Here is a 24,399-nt window from a genome sequence, read left to right as displayed (position 1 = left end):
TTGGTAACCTTGGAGCTACGATAGAGAAGAGTTTTGAGTATTGTCTTCCTCGTGATTTGAAGAATGGTGGTTCAAGCTGAGCTGTAATTGAAGCTCAAAGATCAAAAAAGAGTGGATTTGACCATTGCCATTGGCTAGGAAGTGGCTGGTCCAAATGCGATGGTAATAATTGACTCAGCTTGTTGCCTGCTGATCTTCTTCAGATCCGCTGGTGGGGGCCTGTTCAGGATGTTCTGCTCTTCTGGCCTGAGTGGATATTCATTTTGCTGCTGGAGGTGTTGTGGCTGTGCGTCACCTTTCTTTTGCCTGTGCCTAACTGCCCCACGTGAGTTATGGTTCAACACACCAGCTCCAGTACAGAAACACCTGCATAAATCCCACATGCAATAAAGAAACTGAGTGTAATGTGTCTTTGACACGTGTATTATCTACATCCTTGAGCTTGATCCTACAGTCATATGTCTGTCATATTATTCATATATCATGTTAACATTATCAGGTAAGCGACAGGTACGTCACTCTCACTGTTCATCATCATCAGAGCAAAGGTGGTTGTTGAAGTATGCAGCTCTTGTACAGTGCTTTTTGTACTTTGCATGGGGACATATACACGGAACTGTGACTTGATGAATCGTTTGTGTGTGTGTGTGTGTGCCAGCAGGTTAGTGTGTGTTGTGCTGCTCTTATGAGACACTCCTGGTGATTTATGAGTATGTGGCAAATGCTTCAGAGGGAATAATTAGCCAATCTCAGTCTGTCATGTGCACTAAAAGGAGGCAGGGGCAGAGGATCCATCTTCCTTTCCCTTTCTTTCGCTCCCCTCTCCCCCTCTCCTGTTTTTCTCTCTCCTGTATTTTTTTTACTCTTCCATTTACGCTCTCCATTCGCCGCTCCTATCTTTTCCTCTTGTTTATGTTCTTTTTCATTCTGTCTGATTCTATAATGGCATGGACACAAACATGGGCTACTCTGTAGTCTTTCAAAGTGGATGTACATTTGCTCTTTTGCAGACAATGCCCTTGTTTTCCAGACCATAGTACATAAACATTATGTTATTACTCTGCATCCCAAAATATGTATATATATATAAAGACTGTAAAGTAACTATGCTCCAAGCCATATATGGATCTATTTCATTCATTCCACTAGAGTGCCCCCACACCAGACAGCCTAAAATTACAGATTGCTTTTTTTTTTTTTAACAGTGGATATCTGGGTGCTGGAGGTATAGGAGATAATGGCCTGTACCCTAACTGCACTGGAGGAGCAGCTGCATATGTAGATAGATGGTTATTAGGAGACAACATCTACTGGCACCCAACATGCAAGGTAAGATCTATAGCTCAAAAAAACAAGAAAAAAACAGCCCCTCTGGCAACCTGTTCTGTAGACTGAAACTTAAGAGTTACTGATGCACTCTCTGCAAAATCAATGTTTCATGGCTTGCACAGACGGTTCTAACCTTTAATCCGTAGTGAGACGTGGAGGATTTTAGACCAGTGTTTTTCAACGCTAGTCCTGGAGGCACCCTGCCCCGGACATTTTAGTGGTTTCCCTGCTTTAAAATACTTACAGCAACTCTGAAAGGATTTGTTCATTAACGGATTAGTTGAATCAGGTGTATTGGGAGAAGGGAAAACAATAAATGTGCAGGGCAGGGTGCCTCTAGGACCAGGGTTGAGAAACAGTGGCTTAGATTTAAAAAAAACACATCTTCATATTTTCACATGGTTGTCCATGATCCAAGATTTCAGGTAGACTCCAGACCAACCTGGATGGGCGACTCAAAAGTGTCCCAAGGTGTGAGTGTGTGAGTGAATGTGTGAGTGTGTGTCGCCCTGTGAAGGAGTGCCGCCCCCTCCAGGGTGTGTTCCTGTCTTGCTCTCAGTTATTCTGGGTAGGATCCGGACCCACCGCACCCCTGAATTAGATAAGCGCTTACAGACAATGAATGAATAAATGAAATTTTGCTAGTTTTATCACTTACTTTATTGTATCAAATAATACTTACAAAGCAAACAAAATACATTTTAACAGACACTGTTTGTACATTCAGTGGGTGGCATGCTGACATAACTGTTAGTGTCATTGCCACCCAACTCTAGGGTGCTGGGATTGTAGGTTCAAAACACACCTTGGGCCACTGTCTATGATGAGTTTGGTGTGCTCTTCTCTTCTCATCATTAGTTTCTTCCGCATTCTCTAATTTCCAAAAACACATGTTGGTAAATGAACTGGCTCTGTGAAATTGCCCATAGCTGCATGTGTGTTGTGCTTTTGTGAACAACTAGTCGTCTGTCCAGGGTGTATTCCTGCCCTGCACCCAATGATTCCAGGTCGGATCTAGACCCACTGTGACCCTGAACAGGATGAAGTGGTAACAGATAATGAATGAATGGTGTACGTTCATTCCTAATACCAACCCTAATAAATGTAGCACCAGTATGGGTATTACGGGTCAATGCCAATCTCTGATTGATGTAAAAATCTGTTGATGCTGATACCAGTTCCTTTATATCTACTTGGTACATATTTGTATCAGGTTTCAAAGGCAGTAAAATGCAGAATTAAACCCTATTTAGCACATAAGCTCAGGGTCATTCTGGGATATATCAGTTTACAAGATCAGCCAAATGTAATAATCTAATACCGATCTTTTTAGCAAAATATCTGTCGATACTGATATGAATACAAAATTATTGTGTGTCTAATACATTGAGCTGTTGAAGATGAAATGGCTGTTGGAGATGAACAATATACTGTGGAGTAACATCAAAGGATTCTGTTGTGCATCTATTGATTTTAAGGGCAATTCGATTGTTGTTCACTTTTTCAGGCCCTGTATCATACGACTCAGCCCTTTGACCCAGAAGGTGTTCTGGGCACCATCAATTCTGTTGTCATGGGATTCTTTGGAATGCAAGTAAGTTTTTCACAGCTTGATTCAAAGAGAGATCTCACCTCTGTCTACACTGAATTGCCCCCTGTACTATAAAGATTTGTTCAGGTGTTGAGGAAGATCAATAAATAGATAATCAATAGAAATGAATAGAAAGCTCGAAACTCTCACTCATGAAAGAGTCTGGTTGTTTTTGAAGTTGGACTGATTGACCACTTCCACAGCCAGACAGCTGTTTTCTCTCAGGGCCACAGAGCACAGTAGGGTAGTGGTCTGCAGAGCGGTTTTCTCTGGCATAGCACTGAAAATGTTCTCAGTCTTTGATAGTGACAGTGTGGAAGCTGCTGCTGAGAACCCGCCAGAAACCTGGACACATTACTCAGTCCCTAAGGGGTGAAGGCAAAAAACAGTTAGCGGCGAGCCAGTCAATCAACATGTCTTAGAGAACACGGCAGGTGTCGGCCTCTGCGTTTGTGTCCCTCCGCCAGCGCGTCCTCGGCTGAGGCACATTCGTCATCACCAAATTAATCAGCAGACACACAGCAGCACTGAAACCTGAGCTCCATGTCAGGGACACAACCAGCACATCCGCTCACAGCCTCAAACCACAGCCAGCAGAACACAAGTGCAGCACTTCATGAACACCATTCTCCAGCAGACACTCAGAGCTGCTTTAACTAGTTCTACTTTTAATGCATTCAGTGTTATAGGCGTAAGTGTGCACCAAGCAACTGAAAAATAGCAATAATTACAACATGAACAGAAGAAATATAATAGAAATGTCACAAATGAATATCAAGGGAATTGTTTCAATAGGTAGATACTATTTGTTTTGTTTTCAATGCACTGAGCTGTGTTGTGTCTTTATTCCTGAAGGCAGGGAAGATTTTCCTCTTCTTCCGCAAAATGAACTACAGTATCTTGATACGTTTTGCTGTATGGGCCATCGTCCTGGTAGGTTATCACCATACGATAATTTACTATGCAGCCTACCAAAAAAATAATGCTATAAAACAATATAAACTGTAAAGTGTTATTTCTTTAAATTGAAAATGCACAGCTTTGTAGGTTTGGATAATTTGCAGAAAAAATACTGAAATGCTCTTTTTTCTTTGATGTATTTTATACAGGTTTATACAGATAAATATCTCTTATGTATTGTGACAAATGTTATTCTCATAATTTTGGAGCCAAAAGCTGTTTATATATTCATGCAGTGCACATGAGGGAATAGTTGTACTCCATACATAAGGCGTCAGAGCTCTACATGAAGATATCAAAAACATATCCACTATCCTAACAGCACTGTAGGAGTTATATTGCATGTAGTTGTGGACAGAGAATGAAATAGGTGGACGTCATATGATCTGTCTGTACATGCACAGAATGGGTTCTCAGGCAGAGATTGGTATCGGACCCCTCTCGGGATTGGACCGGATGGCTCATGTAGCTGTGGATTTCTGGTGGTCTGTGTATAAAGTATGGTGTTTATGTTACATATTTGTTACATAGCACATGAAGTGGAGAAGCTGCTCTGTTTACCAGTCTTGTTTTTTCCACCGTTGCCATCTTTGTACACATTTTAGGGAAATAACTCAACTCTGTTGCAATTGTGAGTTAGTCTATAGACTCTATAATTAGGATGTTCCATAAGAATGAAGCTGTCTGTCCAAATCATCTTGTTGTATAGAGTACAGATGCAGTGATATGCTTTTGCATTAAACAATAATAAGATTGGCTTGATGGTGGGAAGAAGGCAGCAGCTTGGTGATTTAAAGCTCCATTTGGGTGGTCTGGAAAGCAAAAGGGGCATATGCTGTGGTGGTAGTGTGGTGTGGGAGGGCATATAAACCTTTGTCCCCTGGGGAAAGAGAATGGTTATGCGAGATGTCCCCTTCTCTAAGAGCCCGCAGTACAAACAAGTGAGCAGAGTCCACACATTGTTGTTCAGCAGTCATTTACTCCATTTAGGGGCTTGTGAGTGTTTTAAACCTGTAAACACACTATCATCTTTCCACATTCCCATGTTTGTCTTTATTATTGTTGTTGTAAAAAAACTCACCAAAATAGTAACTATAAAATAAATGGAGAAAACTCTCCTCATTTTGCTGTGTGTTATTATAAGAAGATTGTATTGTAAGCAACTTTGGAACCATTTCATTGGTTAGTCCATAATAAAGGGTTTTAAAAATAGATTTTGAAGGTCATAGGTTATGAGGTTTTCGTATCAGAGTGATTATATATCAGACACTATTTCAGATGTAGGCATTACAAGAATTAGTCACAGATTTGGCATTTAAATTAAATGTCTTTTTTGTGCACAGTAGAGGGTAACTATGTTGCATGGAAACTCTGCTGCTGGCTTGTTTTGGGGTTGTGGTGGCAGAGTCTCTGGAATGCCCTCTCCAGAGAGCACAGGTGCTGATGGAAGGCTTTTGTCTGGCAGATTGAGGGCATTAAGCTCAGCAGCAAAATGACCAGAGGGAGATTTCTTTGTGACTGAATAAAGCAAAGAATATCAGAAAAGGGCTTTGTATGAATCATCAGAACTCTCCTAAAAATACCAACAAACTGATTTTTTAACAGTTTTTTAAAAATGGTGCTGTGCTAGGCCCTTAAAAATACAGTCATGTGTTTTCCATACGACCTTTAGCATTTTCCCAGCTTCTCAGCTTCAATTCATAGAAAGTTTAAAAAGTAGCCAATGAACTGAATCAGGTGTTAGAGAAGGGAAATCACTTAACTAGAAGCAGCAGGAGTCCTCAAGGAACGGGCTTGTGAAACATTGTCCATAAGGTCCAGCACAGACGTTTTGTCCTGAATCTTACCAGGTCTCAGAGGAACTTTATTATTCAGTCTCAGGATCCAGCAAGAAGACATTTCCTGGAGCTGTTACTTTCTCATGACCAGCACTGATAGGCAGCAAATTCCATATGTTCAAAATCAGGAGTACCCTTTGTTGGTGTCAGTGCAACAAGCAGGATCATGCAGTATGAGCCATAGCAATAAAAGAGGCATCATTCGAATGTTAAATGGGTGATTTGATTTTTAAGAGATTGATGTGAGAGTATTGTTTGCTGTATTTTCATGAACACTGAGCAAGTGCTTTAAAGAATATGTCTCTAAGGGTATTACAAGTTCCACTGTCAACCTCCATCTTGCAATATAACGTCACTGGACAAAACAACACTTCATTAACACATAATTCTTTTCTTTACATAGAGACCTCTTGGTCTCTTTTTACCCTTTTTACTTCTCATAGTAGGGTACGTGAGGAGAGAGCATGTTGTGAAACCAGTGTTAGCAGATGCCTGATCCCAGTATTTTAAATTTTATTATCCTCAGCCTCTATGACAAATTGGGCCATTACGGCTTTGCGTTGAACCACATTGGCCATTACTGCGGAGCTATAGCGCTCAGGGTGCTGAAATAAATGAGGGGAGATCTATTCCACTTTACCTAGAGGCACAGCATGATAAAATAAACTAGCCAACAGTAAAAACATTATGATGATAAAACAAACTAGCGAACAGTAAAACATTACACTCCCACCATTCATTTCTGCTAGATCCTCCACTGTGAAACGCAGAGTGTGGAGGTGGAGGTTTGTCCTGAAATTGTCTTCAGAATGTATGTCATCACTCAGGGTGGAGGTGATTTTGATAATTGATGATAATGACTAGTTCAGTGCACATACAGGAATTGTGGATGCAGTTTGAGTTGTCTGCTGTTGAGGGCCATGAGGGATGGAGAAATACCTTATGAGGAGTTTACTGGGAAATACAATCTTTTTTTCTGCTCTGGACAGCCACAGAAAAATATGGATTAAGATATTTATTGACCCGCAGAGCACATGACTGAGCTTTCCAAAAGCAGCAAGGCTCTTAAAGACACACCACAAGCACGACAATCAGTTATCCCTGCCATCTCCAGAGAGCCGTATGGTCTGAGCAGACATTGCAGGTTGAACAGCCCTCCACTATGGTTAATGCACTCTTGACACATGAGGTTTCTTCCTGGTTAAACATGTGCATAACTGTCTGCCACCACATCAACAAAGTCATAAACCATACACTAAGAGAGTTGGGCTGGCCGCTGTTGCATAAATCCTGCTGCAGATTGTGAGATGATTGTTTGAGGCTTTTGTGCCCCTGTGTCCTAATAAGCAAAGGCCCTGAGTTAATTAAAGTTCAACGATCAGTGGTCGACAATGTGAGATTGAAATTGAGCGATTGCCCCACATAGCAGCAATTGTCCCACATCCTGCCTACATAGCCTGGAGACTCAATCTAGAGCCAGCCAGGCTATTTCCACACCATTGATTCTGTCATCTATACAAATGATGGATATCCCTCTAACAAGCAGGTTTGGACGCTGATACGTCCTCCCTCGCCAAGGCAAAATACTTTGTTGAATCTGTCTAAACCATTGCATTTTATTTTTTGAAAAAAATTCATGTGATATTTACAGAGGAGTTGTGCTTTTATTGATAAAGATATATTCGCAGAGAATTCTCAGGGAAGTAATAGTGTGGTATTAGGGAATAGGCAAAGTCCTGATCTGATCAGGGTATAATGACAGTGATGCACTATAAATTCTTAAATATAAATCAGTTATAACTGTGTTTGGGAATCAAAACTGTAACGTTTGTATGTTCCATGGTCTCTTCCAAGAGTCTCGCATCTGTTGGCTTTCATCAAAACTGTCACAAATTGAATTTTCAAAGTTATATTCAGATTTTAAAAGTACACCCATATAATCGAAAGCTAACCTGTTGCCCACAAGACAAATAGTTTAGCCTGGTATGTACCAGACTCCCTAGTGAAACCGATCATTGTGTTGGGGCCAACAGGATTTGACGTGGCTGTAGTCTCAGATGGTCAGCTAATCTGCTGGACGCTTCATTGTGCTGCTGCAGGTCTCTGCTCTCCGATAGTGCTTGCTTTATGGCTCAGCATTGATTTGAAATCTGTTTCATTTTGACCCTCAGGGAATCTTGGCGGCCATCCTTTCTAAGTGCACACGAGACGAAGGATTTATACCTGTCAATAAAAACCTTTGGTAAGTGCTTCCTGACCCTCTAAATCCAGCCGTTTCTCTCCACACTAAAGAAAGGATGAGTCTCTAGTAGGCACAAATCAGAGCTGCTAAAACACGCGTTTACTTACTTTAACCACAGATCGGCCTGTAAATAATCACCCCTGCTATTGGAAGAGTGAGACAAGCAGGGTGATACATCCTTCAGCTAGATCCCTACTTAACAGCCATGAAGGAGAGAGAGAGAGTGCAGTTTTATACTCTGAACTCTACATCATGACCAGAGCCCTCTCTTCCTTACCAATGTTATAGAGAGCACAATGAAATCACTCCATAACCTTCACTGGACGAGGCATGACCACAGTAAACACTGAATTTCACAAGACAGTGACACAGTGTTTTCAATATTGTGGTTGGAATTAAACCCATATACCTCTCTTAAATGCCCAGGACCTGCCAGCAGAGCCAGGTGTCTGTTCCACTCTCTTTTTTTTTAAATAATAAGCCCTAGGATGTTGTTGGCTTGGGAGTTCAAGGGATTTTAAGCAGTAAGTCACAATTAAGGGTGGGCAACATGACAAGTCATTGTTAAGGTAATAAATTACAGTACAAAACACTTCTCTGGGCATTTCATGAGCGTCATTAGTATTTCTAGAGTGCTGAACAACTGCTTGTGCTATAAAAAGACTGAATAAAACCAATTATTGTGAACCTGTACTGTGTATTGTAATTGCACAGAAACATGCAGAGATATGAATGTTGGCCATTTATGTTATAAATTATATCTTATACATTTTTAAAGGTACACAAATTTTCAACAAATCACAGTTAAATTTCAAGACATTATTAATGCCCAGTGCTTGGGAAATTGAATTGAATAACTAACTGGACCATAAGTAACACATTTTCATATTGGACCACGCTGTACTTCTGAGAGCACATTTACATTGTTTGTACCTTAAGAGGCTAACAATGTCTTGGATAGCACAGACAGTGCCATTAAATTTTTTTAAATTGCCATTAAATTAATATTTTTTTTAAAATATGGCACACCTATTCTGATGATGCCTTTTGTCTGTCATATGTTTGCCATATCTTTCCAGTGTATTTGCAGTGTATTCTTTCCATCCATGTACGTCTAAAACAAGTTTTATAAGCAGTTCATCACACACAGCTTATTGAGCCACAGAGTACGTCTGTCTCGATTTCTAAAAGTAATTAACCACGAGCTGAGAGTCATTTTTGGCTCTGCTTCAGCTGACATATACGATGCTTGCTGGAGCACTCTGGGATGCAGCCATTTTCCTTTAGATAAAATTCCATCCAACATCCTGGCACTTAAAAACAGACAGGGACATGACTTGTTGGCATTGCCTTAGCTTTTTGAGCAGGGGCCAAGGATTCACTCTGGATGCTAATGATACTTATAACCATTCTCTCTGGACACATCCTACCCTGTACTATATTGTATTATTTATCTCTTTATCTTACACAGTGGTGCCTTCCCTGTTACTGTAGTGTGATCACTGACTCCATCAAGTACATTATACAGTTAACTGTTCTGTGGTTATCTACGCATTTTATGTCCCTCTATTACAGGGGTTCAGCCACTGAAACAAACAGACCAAAGCTAAAATTCAAGCCAGGTTCCCATGTTCCATGACTCAAGCAAGATGACTTAAGATATACATCCAGAGGAAAGAAAGAAAGTAATGATAATGTAATTTGGATATAAAAACACATAGAACTGTTGTAAGGATTTGCACTTTGAGTTCATTTCTTTGAGGGTCCTCTTCTTTTCCTAGGTCTCTGTCCTATGTAGCCTGCATGGGCTCCATGTCCTTTGTCTTGCTTGGTGTGATGTACTTTGTTGTTGACATCAAAGGGTGGTGGGGTGGCCAACCTTTCATTTATCCAGGTAAGTGAAAAAAAAGTTATTTTGTCACCATAAGAAAACTATGTTTGCCTGTACTTATAAAGCAAGCTATAGAAAAATTAGTGGCCTACTCTAAATAATTGTCTACCTTTTTAGCCTTTTAAGAAATTTCAATGATAAACCAATCTGTTTCATTACTGTGAACTTTTTTTATAGGAATGAACTCAATCTTTGTCTATGTGGGCCATTCTCTTCTGGGCTTCTACTTTCCCTTCAGCTGGGAGATGCGTTTCCAGGATAGTCACTGGGAGAAACTCTTCCAGAGTCTATGGGGCACTGCAATATGGATCTTCATTGCCTATCTGCTGTATCGCAAACAATTCTTCCTCAAAATCTGATTTAAAACCTTGCTTTTTCAGAATTTTTGGACATGTCCCTAGTTTGGTCATACACAGCAGAACAAAACACACTGTTATGTAGAGAAGAGTGGCATGACACGCGAATTGATTCAGTTGTTTTTTGCAAAATAATTTTAGCAGTATTTGAAATGTTTTATTGAAGTGTTTTAGAAAAGCAACCCATACAAATATCATTAATGAACAACTCAATCAAAAGCCTTAATGTTATCATTTAAACTCAAGCATTGGCTTTCATTGTAATCTGGGGTTAGTTATAACATATGCTAATTAGTCTTTTAAAAGTTAAAATTTATTAATTTGATTCATGAATACAGGATGTTTCCTATTATGCAAATTTAATTTTGACTACAACCACAAACATCTGTTTTGTGTAACACTGCAAACTGAAATAGTTTGTTGTTGTTGTTTAATTTTTAAAATGTAAATAAAAAACGTTTGATTTTTAAATACAGAGTGATATGAAGAACGCACAGAATGGATTGTTTACTGGGGAAGGCTTAGTTGTTAATGTGTTACAGTCTGTGGAGACTGTACTGGTAAACTCTCGCTGAGTATATAGCCATAATTCATGGTCTGTCCAATCAAAATTCAGATGACATAGCTTTGTATTTAGGATTTTCACATAAATCATTCTCCTACAATATTTTCTTTCATTCTTTTTTTACATTTTATATACTTTCTATGTAGATTGAATACCTAGGTAGACAAATGGAGTTTTTCCCACTCCAATGAATGCACCCCAGTTAGACTAGATGTGCTAGTTTGGTCCATAAAACTGAATGCATAGTATTCCATGATTCAATTAGTAAATAGGTATCTGTGGTGAAAGCAGGACATCTGATTTACTGTCTTCCAAAGACACCTGGGATGTTTTATTTGATGTCCGTTGTGTAAGGCCCTGAATGTACTGATTAAATCAAATAGACTGAAGTGGTACTTAACAAATTAGAATGAGTGATTCCACCACTTCAGGGGTGGCCATTATGAATCGGTTGCCATAGACACCCCCCAAGTGCTGTGAGACAGAGAGTGGGTACCATCTGCTCTTCAGCTGACAGTTCTTTAATGGGGGTCAAGCTGGACTGCTCACCAAGGAGTGGCTCTAATAAGACCAACACTTTTCAGACTCACACTAATGTGAAATCAGAGAAATTACCCGGCTAGCTTCTGAGCTCGTTTGCAAGTGGCCCTTCATCCAATAAAACACACATCAATACCAGCAAACATTTTTGTTTAATGTGACTTGGATAAATTAAATCAGAATGAGAGATATCTGACAACACTTCTGAACTCTGGCCTGACAGGGAACCACTATAAGGGCTGGTCAGGATCTACCTATGAGTTCTCATTTGAGTTCTCTCTCAAGTCAGAGAGTTTCTTAATGTGGGACTATTAATAAAAGCTTTTAGGTGGTTGTTCCTCTGTTAGCAGAGGGATATACGATTATAATCCATTAAAAAAGCTGAATAACTGTTCATTCTGAATTATATCAAAGGCCTCGTGTTCTTTCAATTCATGAAAAGGCTTTTAATTTTAAGGTGATCAAATTACACACATTAGCTGGGCTGCCCCAAAGATGGCAGTAAATTGGTCAGCTGATTTAGGAAAGTAACTAATCATTATACCTATTAGTCCCTGTGGAAATGCATTTTTCATTTGAACATTATCCTATATGATGTTATATAATACATGCAAATCTAATACTGTTAATATTAACAATAACAATAGCCAAAATGCTTAAAAAATGCTATCCTTTGAATAAGCTCATATCACTGAATGATGCAATAATACAACCACATTAAAAAAGAAACTCATTGTGGTCCTATATATGATGGATCTGTCTTTGCATTTGCTAGTCTGTATTGATTTGCATTGATCATATGTCTCAAAATACCTTTGTGTGTCTGCTGTGGAGTAATCTGAGCTTTGATAAAGCAGACCTTTTAGGTTTAGTTATGTGCCCTTTTACATAAAGCTGTGTAAACAATGCCTTTCTGTCGGACAATATGGACCAACATAAAATATGATTTAAAAAAATAATAAATCAATAATTACATACAATTAGTTTATTCGGTACATATAATATGCTTTGTGTTCATAAGTTAGTTATTTTTAACTGACATTTGTTTGTCATAATCAGAATGTTTCTCTTTCGTTGATAAGGGGTGTGCTTTATGAATTCAGTTAAGGATGTCTACATACTTTTGAGCATAAATGCAGGTATAGCTCAATATTGCGTGTTTATGAAATTAAAATTCTTTCTAGGTTTAACTGTTTAAGTGCTTGGTTCACTTTGTGAAATTAACAAATATTTAATCTAAAATATTTGCTTGGGTCTGTCAGTCTCCATTAAAACTGACATGGATGAAAAAACGTTGACCTGGTGGACACCATGAATCATTGTTTTTGGACCAGACACTGGAACAATACACGGCCCTGTTATAAATCTCACGACAGAGCCATTTCACCTCGTATGTGTTTCACTGCGGGTCGATTCAGTGTGCAGGCACTGATCGTTGTGACCATCGTGTGAAGAACTGGTGCTTGCTCAGACCTAGGTTCAGTCCAGTGCATCATGGCCGCCCTTCTCTACGGAGAGAAATGGACTTTTATTTTCTGCCCGTATCCAGACAAATTCCGCCCTACTAAGCTGGGATTGGACTATATCATTAATAATAAGCAGGCCGTGTAATAAACCAATCATAAAACACAAGTGGTACAAAACTATCCAGTCACAGTGTTTGAGGCGAGACTTATCTGAATGATGGCGGGAAAACCCACAGGCAAACAAACGACTTAGAGAGCCAATCAGAGAGCACCTCAGAGAGAGAGAGAGAGAGAGAAAGAGAGAGAAAGAGAGAGAGAGAGAGACCTCTCTCAGTACACTAAAGCTATCCAAGAATCTGATATGGGTATGTTTCACATGTCAATGAGGATACAATGAACAAAAGTTAATTTCCTTTCACATGTTTGACTTTAGGATAAATTTGTGAAATTTAAACACTGACTGTGTTCTTTGAAAGTTTACTCAGAATCACTGAAGACATCCTGGAGGGGGCGCTGGTCCTTCACAGGGGAGACACACACTCACACATTCAGATCTCTGGACACTTTTGAGTCGATCATCCAGCTACCAACATGAAGATTTATTGGTGATTTTGCATGGTATTTTTTATATTTGTGGTTTAGAAATGGGGGGATTGGCACGGTGGCACAGCATGTAGGTGTCGCAGTCACACAGCTCCAGGGACCTGGAGGTTGTGGGTTCGATTCCTGCTGTCTGAGGTGACTGTCTGTGAGGAGTTTGGTGTGTTCTCCTCATGTCCGCATGGGTTTCCACCAGGTACTCTGGTTTCCTCCCACAGTCCAAAAACACATGTTGGTAGGTGGATGGGCGACTCAAAAGTGAATGTTAATGTGTGTGTTGCCCTGTGAAGGACTGGTGCCCCCTTTAGGGTGTATTTCCGCCTTGCGCCCAATGATTCCAGGTAGGCTCAGGACCCACCGTGGCCCTGAGTTGGATAAGCGCTTACAGATTATGGTTTAGAAATGGGTTTCACAACCACTGTACAGAAATCAGAGCGGCTAATTCCTCTGCAGTTTGACATTGCATTTAAATGTTTTTGATTCAGCAAGCTGAAGTAGCAAAGTCAAATAAACTTGCATTTCCAGAATATACTGTTCCAATGATCACACACCAAGAACACTGCATTAAAATATCAACATTCATGATTCCAAAGATTATATTTCCACATGAATCAATGTTATTATTCCCTGCAGCCAGGAATTAATGTAATTATCACCACAAGTAGGTTGTTTTTATATTGGAATATATTAATATTTTGGCTTAATGTACATGTAATCCGTCTTTGAATTAGTTAAATTCACTGCAGCTTTTTTTCTTTACAGCGTTAAATGCATCTTTTGTGGAAAGTCATCTTAAGAATTCTCAGCCTGAACAGTGTGGGTGTCAGTGATGTGCTGTAGTCCAAGTCATTTGTTTAGACTAAGCTGCTTGTCCGGCAGTAATTTCAGGTTTGTGTTGATGAGTGTGTGGGACTTTCTAGAGGAAGCCTGGTTTGTGTGATGCTGTGTGAGGATGTGAGTGTGGTCTGAACCTCCTCCTTCTCCTCCTCCTCCTCCTCCTCTTGCATCGCCACACGGAGGCTACGCAGCTAACGTTAGCGCCGCACTGACCAGCACCAACTCGTCAATGGGATACTTAGACCACGGACTTTTTGGCTCAGTCGCGATACGTTAAACGGGTGAATTTCTGCGGGTCTTTTTATTTTTCCTAAACCAAAACCCACACAGGAAGCCAGTGGGTGAAGTTGCTTTACTCTGTTGATTCTGAATCCCCACTTATGACTGATAAGTATGGGCACGGTGCGCGGTTCTCTGTGGGGAGACGTCGTTGTGGTCCTCTTACTCCTCTCTGAAGGTAAAAATCAGGTCTGGTTCTTTCATCTTTAAACTCAGTACTAAGATGTGGTGCAGAGATATGTTTGGGGTTAATTTTTGTGGGGATTAAACTGCGTGTTTATTCACACCACTCTCTGTCTCGCAAAGATGGGGCATTTACACTTGTCTCTCTCAAAGTTAACAAGTAAAACAAGTTCTACAGTGCCTAAGTTATGTTGATAATACCTCCATTAAATAATCTTAGTAGTTAGTAAGTGATTTCCATAAATTGGCTTTATTTTCCCAAAAATGCTTTGGAAATAAAACATTTTATTGATGTCCTATAACCTTTGCAGTAAATAAACAGAGTAGTCCAGTAGTCTAGCACACTGTGGTTATGAAAAAGGTGACACACAGTTTGTCGCTGCATTTCATATTTCCTTGAGCATTGCAGAGACTAGATTTGTGTAAAAGCATTCCAGACTATCTCTGTCCGTTATTTTTCCTCCTGAATGTTAAGGGATTGGTTTCTTCTGTAGGGTGAGAAGCTGCATTATTAGACTTGTGAGCTAGTGGGCCACATGGTCCCTGCAGGCAATATGTGCACTGTTATATATCATAATATTATAATCCCATTTAAAACCCTCTGTCCAACTGTACTAACACTCCCCTCTCAAAATGACTATATTTATATTCCAACTCATAGCTCAGGAGTTTTTAAATGGCAGCATGTGGATAGTTGTATTAAAACAGAACAGTCACATTGGTGCAGTTTTAATGCAGGCAAAAGCAGTACATAGCAGAGGGTTTTTCTGCTATTTTGGTCGTTCAGACAGCATGCGACTGTATGTGCATGTACATGAGGGCTACACTTCAACATTCCCTCATTATGGCATGTGATGGAGAGCGGTGGCTGATCGGGGACTCTAATAATGAGTACATGGTAAATTAAGCTTGTAGTGCCATCAGAGTCCTACTACAAAGTTGAAAACGCTACATTCTAACATCATAGAAAACACTGAATTTGTACGAATGAGTACCATTTTGAAAGCTTGTTTTAGGTTAGGAAGGATAATCCACCGTCCAAATTAGGCCAACGAACCTATCGTTTAATCTTGTATTGTTGTATAGGATATCATACTGCAGTTTATTGACGCTATTAAATAATTCAGTCTTATATGTGTGGTCAGGGTTTTGCAATGTAAGTTCAGACAAGGGTACAGGGACAGAAGCACACAGCCACCGAGTCACTGATGTCTACAAACATCTGTGTGCTTTTAAAAAAAAGAGGTGCGGCTTGTTTACGGTTGCATAGGAGCCCTGTTTTATTTTATATTATTTTTTGAGTTAATGAAATTTTGGCCTTTTTCAGTATTTTCTATTAAAATGTGATTTGACATATACTTAATGTTTTTGTCATTTTGTTGTAAGGTTTATATTTGTGAACTCAAGTGAGTAACTGAAATGAATGAGATCTTTAAGTATACGTATACCCCAAACCAGGTAGATAAAAACACTTCAAAAACTAAGAAAAGGAGGAAATAAAGAAGAATTAGTGGTTAAATAAAATTAGGAGAGAATTAGGAGAAGATTCTCAGGAGGAAAAAGTGTGGACTTTCTGACTGAGGAGAATCTCTGTGGGGATAAAAGAAAACAAAAGAGTACACACATGCAAAGCAAGACTTTATACAAGTAAGTAATCAACAGAATTAGGCAAGACATGTCAAGAGCAGAGAAGAGTCCACAACAGGGTGGAGCCAGGGATCCACCCATGATGAAACACTGAACTTACCGCACATCCCCTTAAGCCTGAACAATAGAACAGAGAAGAGACTGACAAATATGGACCACTGAATAAAAATCAGGCAAGTGAGGGCACCAGGAGATGGGCTCAGGTCAGTAATAAGGCCTGGAACTGGTTCCATTCTGGAGCCTGGAGTCTGGAATGTGAGCCAGAACAGGAATGAAATCTGGAATAGCAACAGCGACAAGGACTGGAGAAGAGGACAGATTGCAGGAGCTGTGCTACATTAGTAGCTATATTAGTGGCCTGGACCAGAAACAGGAACATAACTAGAACTATAACTAGAGATAAGAGTTAATCACAGACGTAAGCAAGAATTACAGGAGCTGCATCATCAACAAAAACAGGAGAGAAGCTTGTTAGGATGTTTAAATGGATTTGCTTCTGGCACTACATCCAGATCTGGAATGTAGACCAGAGCTGGACTGCCAGATTGAACGGCTTGGATAGATGGGACATTAGTAGGTCTTTGTGTTGGATACTGAGGATGTTTCAGCTTTCCTGTGGGACACTGCTGCGTTTTGGAGCCAAGATCAGACATAATTTTGAAGACTGTGATGCAGCAATATTTCTAAAATACAAAATACTTCATGTCTTCTGGACATGATTGTGGAACACCAGTACAAACTTTATGGCAGGCTACATTATGGCAAGTCCAATAGTGGGGCACATTAGTATAGATGCTGTAGGAGCAGAATTGCCTGGAGCATCAAGAGGCCTCATACATATAGACTTCTATACGTACAGATCTGTGTGTAAACCAGTACATTGGAGTCAGCAATATTTCTGGAAAGGTATATCTCCTCATGAAAAAGCCCTGAAGGTAAAACCACATATAAAACCAGGAGATTCATCATAACTACTTGTAAAGTGTATCATTATGTCTAGCCTAGTGAAAGGGCTACAGTGTTTGGGAGAGGAGGAAACTGATGCTGGATGGACTCAACGTTGACTGGAAAAGAGACTCTTGGTGCCTTTTATTTAAGTCCTTTATACACAATGCTGGTATGTCACCCGGCATGACTCATTACATCCTTTTCAAGCAAAGCCTTTTGAAATGAAGGTGGTCTGATGTCAATGTTGAATCACTTAATTTGGATATTAAAGACAATCAGGTTCAGCCCATGCATGTCTGTACCCCTGAACACACATGCAGTACAAGGTGGAGCCAGGGTAAAATTATTTTCCAACTCTGATTTCAAGCTAAGATCGTCATTAGCACTAATACAATTGCTTGCAAGAATTTTGAGACAGTACCGATACTACAGAAAACAGGCTTCTGTGCATTTTAATTTCAGTTTAATATAAAGTCTGTTGTTTATCAAAGAAATGCATTTTCTGATAAATCTGATATTTTATATTTATTGTTTCACAATAATGAGTTGATTTCATTCACTTACCACTTACTTTTTTCAGATGTGTGAGATGTACTAGTTAGAATTAACTAATCTTAACGACTCCCTTTTGTCTCAGGGTTATAGTAAATAAACAGCAGTACTTCTTTCCTGTGGTATAGGCCTATATCAGTTGGTTTCACAAAGAAAGACATTCCCTATCTGTGCTTAATTCCAGGTTTCAGACCTTACAAAATACCATGAGCACATCATTGAACATCATCATGTCTTTAATGGAATTAAGCACTGGTTTGTGCGTGTGTTTTAAGCACTTTTTTGAGACTCTCCTTTTGTGAAAAAGCTCCTGTTGGTGATGATCCTGAAGTGCCTTGCTTCCTGGCAGTGAGAAAACAAAGGCTGTCTCTGAGCGGCAGTCAGAGGGCAGGTGTGCAGCAGGTGTGCAGAGCTCTGGGCAAACACTCTGTGTTTGTATTCTGAAGGGAAAATACTGCCAGTAAAATAATAGAGCACACAGCTCTGATAACAGATGAGGCTTAAAATCCCTCATTAAAGACACAGGATGGTTGGCAGCTCCTCCCGCAAAATGGATCTCATTTATTTTATGACAAGTCATCCCATGAAAACGGATGGTGACAAAAGCAATGGGTTTTGACCATAGTTGGTGTGGAAGTAATCCACTATCAGTGTCTGGCGTTTCAGCTCTTGACAGCACTTTGACATCTGCACTGCAGCTAGGTTACTGGAAATATTATGGAGTTGTTTATCCTTGGCTTACTCATCCTTCTTTTAGAAAGCAATTTTAAGTTAATGTGATGTGATTGCACTTTGTATTTTGTTCTTACTCTTCATCAATTAAGAGGCTGAAGTGCATTTACCATCTACTCTGTTCTATACTCTGACATTGTAGTTCATTTTTATTTTAGATTTTGTTTGGAGATGTGTAAAATAATCCAAATATAATCTGAAATATTAGAAGATTTGTAGTAAGAATGAATAATGATAAAATGTATGCCTCGTTATAAAAAGCTCATTTACTCATCTAATAATCATCTAAAAAACGTAAATATAATTGAATGGCTATTTTTAAATTTCATATGTTTACATAGTGTTTTCTACAAAATACTTTAAATTCTGTGTAAGTCGTCCTTTTCTTTTTATTTTCTTATGTTTATTTTTTTGTTAAGTAGTAATTATTCATATGAAAAGTGATTCTAGACTTTTGAATTTTATTCTATTTGTCTGTTTTGGCTTTAGATGTATGTTCTCTGAAGGAAATCCCAAATTTCCATTTCCATAAGAAATAGACCCATCATGATGATGAACACCAAAGCTTAGTGACTGTTAGGATTGTGCTGAACAAACTTTATCAGGAAAAATCTGATTATCAAAGACCAAACAGTCAGAACACTAGCAGGCAGATACAAGGCATGCAAATCCATGATCTTATATCAACTAAAACAGGCTGAGATTATAACCAGAAAACAAAAACATAAAGCAAATAGGGAAGCTAAGAAGGAAACAATTACTGGCAGAAATGTTCCTACATTGTTCAAAGCACAAAGCCACAAGGCAAACTGAAGCTAAACTAACCGCGGTAAAATGAGGGGGTGGAGTTTTATGGATCCTTTCATAGTCACCATTCAGCACCTACCATTAAATATATATATATATATATATATATATATATGTAGTCTATCTGTGCAAACCCTGCTCACCTGTTAATGACATAGACACTGGGGTATAATATTTAACTGCTAATTTAAACGGGTATTTTAACTGGTATTTCGAATGCATAAAATTAATATGTTTATTATTTTGGCAAGAGTTAAATTATTAATTATAATCTCATGATGTTTATTATATATGATACCCTCCAGTGCAGATTTATAATGGATTTACGTGAATAACTACACATTTGAAGAGTACATAGTATTTTTGTTTCTTTGTTTTCTTTGTAAAGTGTATTGGTCATATATGGGTTTCATTTTAGTGAATGTAGTTTTCAGAAGAAAGCAGTGCTGTTTTGGGTGAATAGCATGCTATTTAATGTCCCAGTCTTAATGATCTGATATACTCCAATTTATTACTTACAGTAAAAGTCATCTTAGCTTTTTGGCTCACAAAAAACAATCTGTGAGTGAAGCATAAATCCTTTGATTTGTCCAGTCAATGCATCTGATTTTATACGCCATTATTCAAAGAACGACATCTGTATATTAAAATCCACATACAGTCAAAATCCTTGTAGTTCTGTCTTTGGGTGTGTGAATCATTGATTTGTGGATACATGGCTCTGACATTGTTACCTTATCTATTGAACTGCAACCACTTCTGACCTTTTAAACTCTCACCCAAGTGGTAATCTCCCATCATCAAGCCACAGGAGATTGTCCAGAGGAAAGGAAGTAGCAGTAGCTGATCAGGCCTAGCTCTCCCGCTGTCCCATGCCTGCATTAGCACAATCATTTTCATCAGCAGCCACTGCTTTTGAGACAGAGCAGACCAATAAATCTCATTTGATACATGACACTATTTGATTTAGCCACTTATTACATTATATGATTTAGTTTAGCTGGTGTCTTGAGTTGCTCTCAGAGAGTGAATAAATCTCACAGATTTTTCTGCTATCGCCACCACTTTCAGTATGATAACCCAAGGATGGGTGGTTTTCATAGTAAGGAGTTGATCATTGTTTTCTGCATGTATTATGCACTTTATTTACTGGACTGAATTATAGTTAAAATTATGTCATGCTTTAAAAAAGCAAGCTTTTCTATTCTTACTTGTTTAATTTCAATATAAATAAAGGGATTTGTTTATTTTCTGCATTTTAATTTTTCTGTATTATTGCAAAGTATCATATTTTAACACATGATCAAAATAGGTTCCAGTCTGTGTATCTACAAAGTTTGGTTTTAGTTTTTAAAATATTGTTAGATATTTTCAGACATCTTTTATAATATTTATAACAAAAATATCACTTTGAAATGAAATGGCATTGTATTATCATTAAAGTCCTCACATCATCTTTTTGAGCCAAATGTAAGGCCTTTATAGTTCTCAAACCTCTATAATGTGTAAGGTTTAAGTCACTTATTTTCTAAATTGATAAACCAGATTTCCAGACACAGCTTAAAATTACTTAAAAAACTTGAACTTAAACAGTTCAGTTTGTATTAAAGATTTTGCATAATTTCAGGCTTTTTCAGGGTTGTTTTCTTTGACCAAACCCATAATTAGGTACATGTAATATGATATAGAACTTGTTGTGTTATTAATCAATACACATTTGTATTCAGGGGCACTTTTTATCTTAACTTAAGAAATCACATAAAGGCAGGTAAAAACAGTGGAATGCAAAGATGATCATAAAGACCTTAATTTGTAATGAGTGTGTCACATAGCATTCTGCCTGACTGAAGTGTGTAGTGCATGGAGGCTGCTTTACCTTTGCTGGCCATGTCTCTGATCCTTCAGTTAGTTAAGGGTCACATTTCCATCCCATGCATCAGTGGAATCTAATTTGCTCCGGTGGAGGGACAAGGAGACATTGATTGAAATTATGTCCCAAGGGCATTTGGAGCTCTTGTTCTCTACATGAGTCTTTACACATTATTTTCTGGTGGTCAGTGAGGCATGGTGTGTTTGACTGATCATTTACAACAACACTCTAACCATTCACAGACTTGACTAAGGGTTTACTGATGTCCTTTTCAGCTGTTTAAAAATGACCAGCTCTTAAATGATAAAATATCTGTCAGAAAAAAACCTTGTATCTCCATGATGGTTATTTAACAGAACACTTAAGAAACATCCATAACTTTGAATGGAATTTTATCAATCTATTTAAAATACTATTTATCAAACTTATTTCAGCTTATTTTATTTAATGTCACCTCATTTAAACAATTTACCACAGCCTTGTTTAATTAATAAGATAAACCTTTTTCCTTGAGTCAAGTTTAATATTTACAGTTGATAATCGGTTTATTATTATTATTATTATTCATCTTAGCTGAATGACCAGAATGAATGCCTAGGTCATGGCTTCTCTGTGCTGGATTTGTTGCATTCTTTTAGTGCTTCTTTAATTTTTAAAGTATTGATTAATTAAAGCCGACACTGGATGGTGATTTTAAATTGTGGATGTTCTCAAGGATCTTTGGAAATGCACAAAATCATACATCAATATTTGTGTAATGGTATTTACATTAATGGTAGTGATTTTCAAACAAATAAATATTTGTGGTCTAGATAAATTTTACCCAAAAGTGTATATGCATATGTGCATGCTATTTTGTGTGTGTGTGTGTGTGTGTGTGTGTGTGACTGTATGTGAAAATATCTCATACTACTCTCTATATCTGTTCCTAACGTCTCCACCTACCTTACCACTTTACCTCTTGTTTCTCTTGAGTGAGGATATATTTCACTGCAGCCACTATGTTTTAAACGCAAGACTAAGCATTTAGGAAATGGCAGCTGCTGATGGCTTAAATGTTCACATCACTGGTCCATGTAAAATCACCTACTGGCCAATGTCAGTCATGAATTCAGGATATTAGGGCACAGCATGTGATCCCTTTAAAATGTGTTGGCGTCCCACCGGTTGAAACAGTGGAGGAAATTATCCTAGAAAGTTGGTTTTCAAGTTAAAGCTTGGATTAACCCCCCCCCCCCCCCCCCCCTCTCTCTCTCTCTCTCTCTCTCTCTCTCTCCCTCTCCCTCTCTCCCAAACACACACACACTGCAGTTTGTCTGTACTTTGTGGTTGTGTTTGCTCTTGTCCTTGCTGCCCTTTGTTTACGTCTTAAATCAAATCTTTAACTGCGTAATAGATTTACTGGTAATGGTCTGATAATGATGGCATCAAGCAGAATATCTTGTGTAAAGGTTTCTCATTTGTGAATCCTAATATCCTGGACAGTCCTGAGAGACATTACAAACCAAATTCTAATGTAGAGCCCAATCCCACGGGAGACTAATTAGATTTCTTGATGACTGATGTCTGTTCCTCATGCATTTTATTTTGCCTAAGTTAATGGTGTACGGAATCCATTTATGATAATTATAAATAAGTTATGTGCATGTCTAATAATTTGTGTGTATATATATATATATGGGTGGGTTTGATTCCCAGTCCGGGTGACTGTCTATGAGGAATTTGGTGTGTTCTCAGAGTGTTTCCTCCTACAGTCCAAAAAAGCACGTTGGTAGGTGAATTGGCAACTCGTGCGTGTGTGTGTTGCCCTGTGAAGGACTGGCGCCCCCCTCCAGGGTGTATTCTTCCTTGCGCCCAATGATTCCATGTAGTCTCTGGACCCACCGTGATAATGAGTGAATGTATAAGCATGGAATTGGTTATATTAATTCAGCAGTGTTTGAATGTGGAAGGCACAATTGGAAGGTTAACTACAGTAGGGTGTGATGTTTTGCAGGAAATGTGTTATTGCGTGGCGGAGCATACTTCCATAATTGGGTTCAACTATTTTTTTTGTTTGCCGTAAGGTGGGGCATTTGAAAATTAAGGAACTATTTTTTATTTATTAAAAATGTTATAAGTCATAAAAACTCTTATAGATGTTAATTTTGTAATTTAAAATTTGGTTTGTGAATGAAAGGTTTTTGAATCATTACAAATTGCACTGGTGAATTTAGGAAGACGACCTGTGGAATGCCTTGAGAATAGTGAAGGGAATTGAGACATAATGATCAATAATAACAGTCCTTTATTGAATTGGGGCTTAATTGGCAGCCTTTTAGCTAATGAAATCACTGCAGTGCTGGAGTAATGATTTTCTCTGTATTATATCATAGAGTCATCATCATTTGTTTTAAAGGTTGGCAGATTTAGTTTGTTTAATCCTGTGAAGCTCATCATGCTTTACTTCTGGATTACCCTAGATACAAAAACCACAAGTTATTTTCAGGATACAAAAGAACATTAAAACCTATAACCTATAAAATCAATATTAATATTTAATGTCGTGTAGGCCTGGTTTTATGACTGTCTTGTTTGGTGTAGTGTGTTATCTATTCGTCTGAAAATGTTAAGCTAATGAAGGGCAGGATGGTTTAACACAATGCGTGTCCATCTTGATTAGTAAAGCTATTGATTGGCCAGCTGCCAGACTGGCTACTTGGCTTCCAGTTGGCCATTGTTTGGGGACAGGGGATGACCTTGGATGAAGAGACATTGGCTGTGTTGTCCCATAGACCACTACGTTTTGTTTAATAACCTCTGCTTACTACACTGGACAAAAGACCACCTATGTTCAGTGGTCATTTTTCTGTAGGGAACAAACATGGAGTTGTGATTATCACTTTGTACCATTATCATGATTGCTACACAAACATGCAGTAATTTCAACCATGGCCATGTTGCTACAATAGAACAGCGGGTAGTTTCAGTGAATGCAATCTCTGTACTTACACATAATATCACATGAATAGCACTCTTTCAGTAGTAAGTGGATTATGGGGTAGTAGATTCCTCTGACTGCTCGCCTGCTTCCGCCTTCTGTTGAGTTCAAGGGAATGGCAGGAGGGAGATCTACAATTTCTTTCTCATTCTCTCTCTCTCTCTCTCTCTCTCTCCCTCTCATTCT

The 24,399-nt window shown here is 38.6% G+C and overlaps 2 protein-coding genes across 2 annotated transcripts in view; both read left to right on the top strand.

Moving 5' to 3' along the window:
* The window catches only part of si:dkey-192p21.6 (uncharacterized protein LOC565246 homolog), a 36,093-nt gene extending 25,621 nt beyond the window's left edge, over positions 1-10,472 (top strand). The window contains exons 12-18 of the mRNA XM_066679868.1: positions 204-325; positions 1,206-1,329; positions 2,837-2,923; positions 3,776-3,853; positions 7,890-7,960; positions 9,742-9,854; positions 10,029-10,472. Of these exons, the coding sequence (XP_066535965.1) occupies positions 204-325; positions 1,206-1,329; positions 2,837-2,923; positions 3,776-3,853; positions 7,890-7,960; positions 9,742-9,854; positions 10,029-10,210 (777 nt within the window). The 3' untranslated portion in view covers positions 10,211-10,472. The remainder of the gene's footprint in view (positions 1-203; positions 326-1,205; positions 1,330-2,836; positions 2,924-3,775; positions 3,854-7,889; positions 7,961-9,741; positions 9,855-10,028) is intronic.
* Positions 10,473-14,546: 4,074 nt separating this feature from the next.
* ret (ret proto-oncogene receptor tyrosine kinase) overlaps positions 14,547-24,399 on the top strand; it is a 30,027-nt gene continuing 20,174 nt past the window's right edge. Inside the window, exon 1 of the mRNA XM_066678542.1 lies at positions 14,547-14,672. Within this exon, the coding sequence (XP_066534639.1) occupies positions 14,609-14,672 (64 nt within the window). The 5' untranslated portion in view covers positions 14,547-14,608. The remainder of the gene's footprint in view (positions 14,673-24,399) is intronic.

Source organism: Hoplias malabaricus, chromosome 8, assembly GCF_029633855.1.
Source record: "Hoplias malabaricus isolate fHopMal1 chromosome 8, fHopMal1.hap1, whole genome shotgun sequence".
Classification (NCBI taxonomy): domain Eukaryota; kingdom Metazoa; phylum Chordata; class Actinopteri; order Characiformes; family Erythrinidae; genus Hoplias; species Hoplias malabaricus.
Note: the sequence above shows the minus strand (reverse complement) of the source record. Positions and strands in the feature narration are given on the sequence as shown.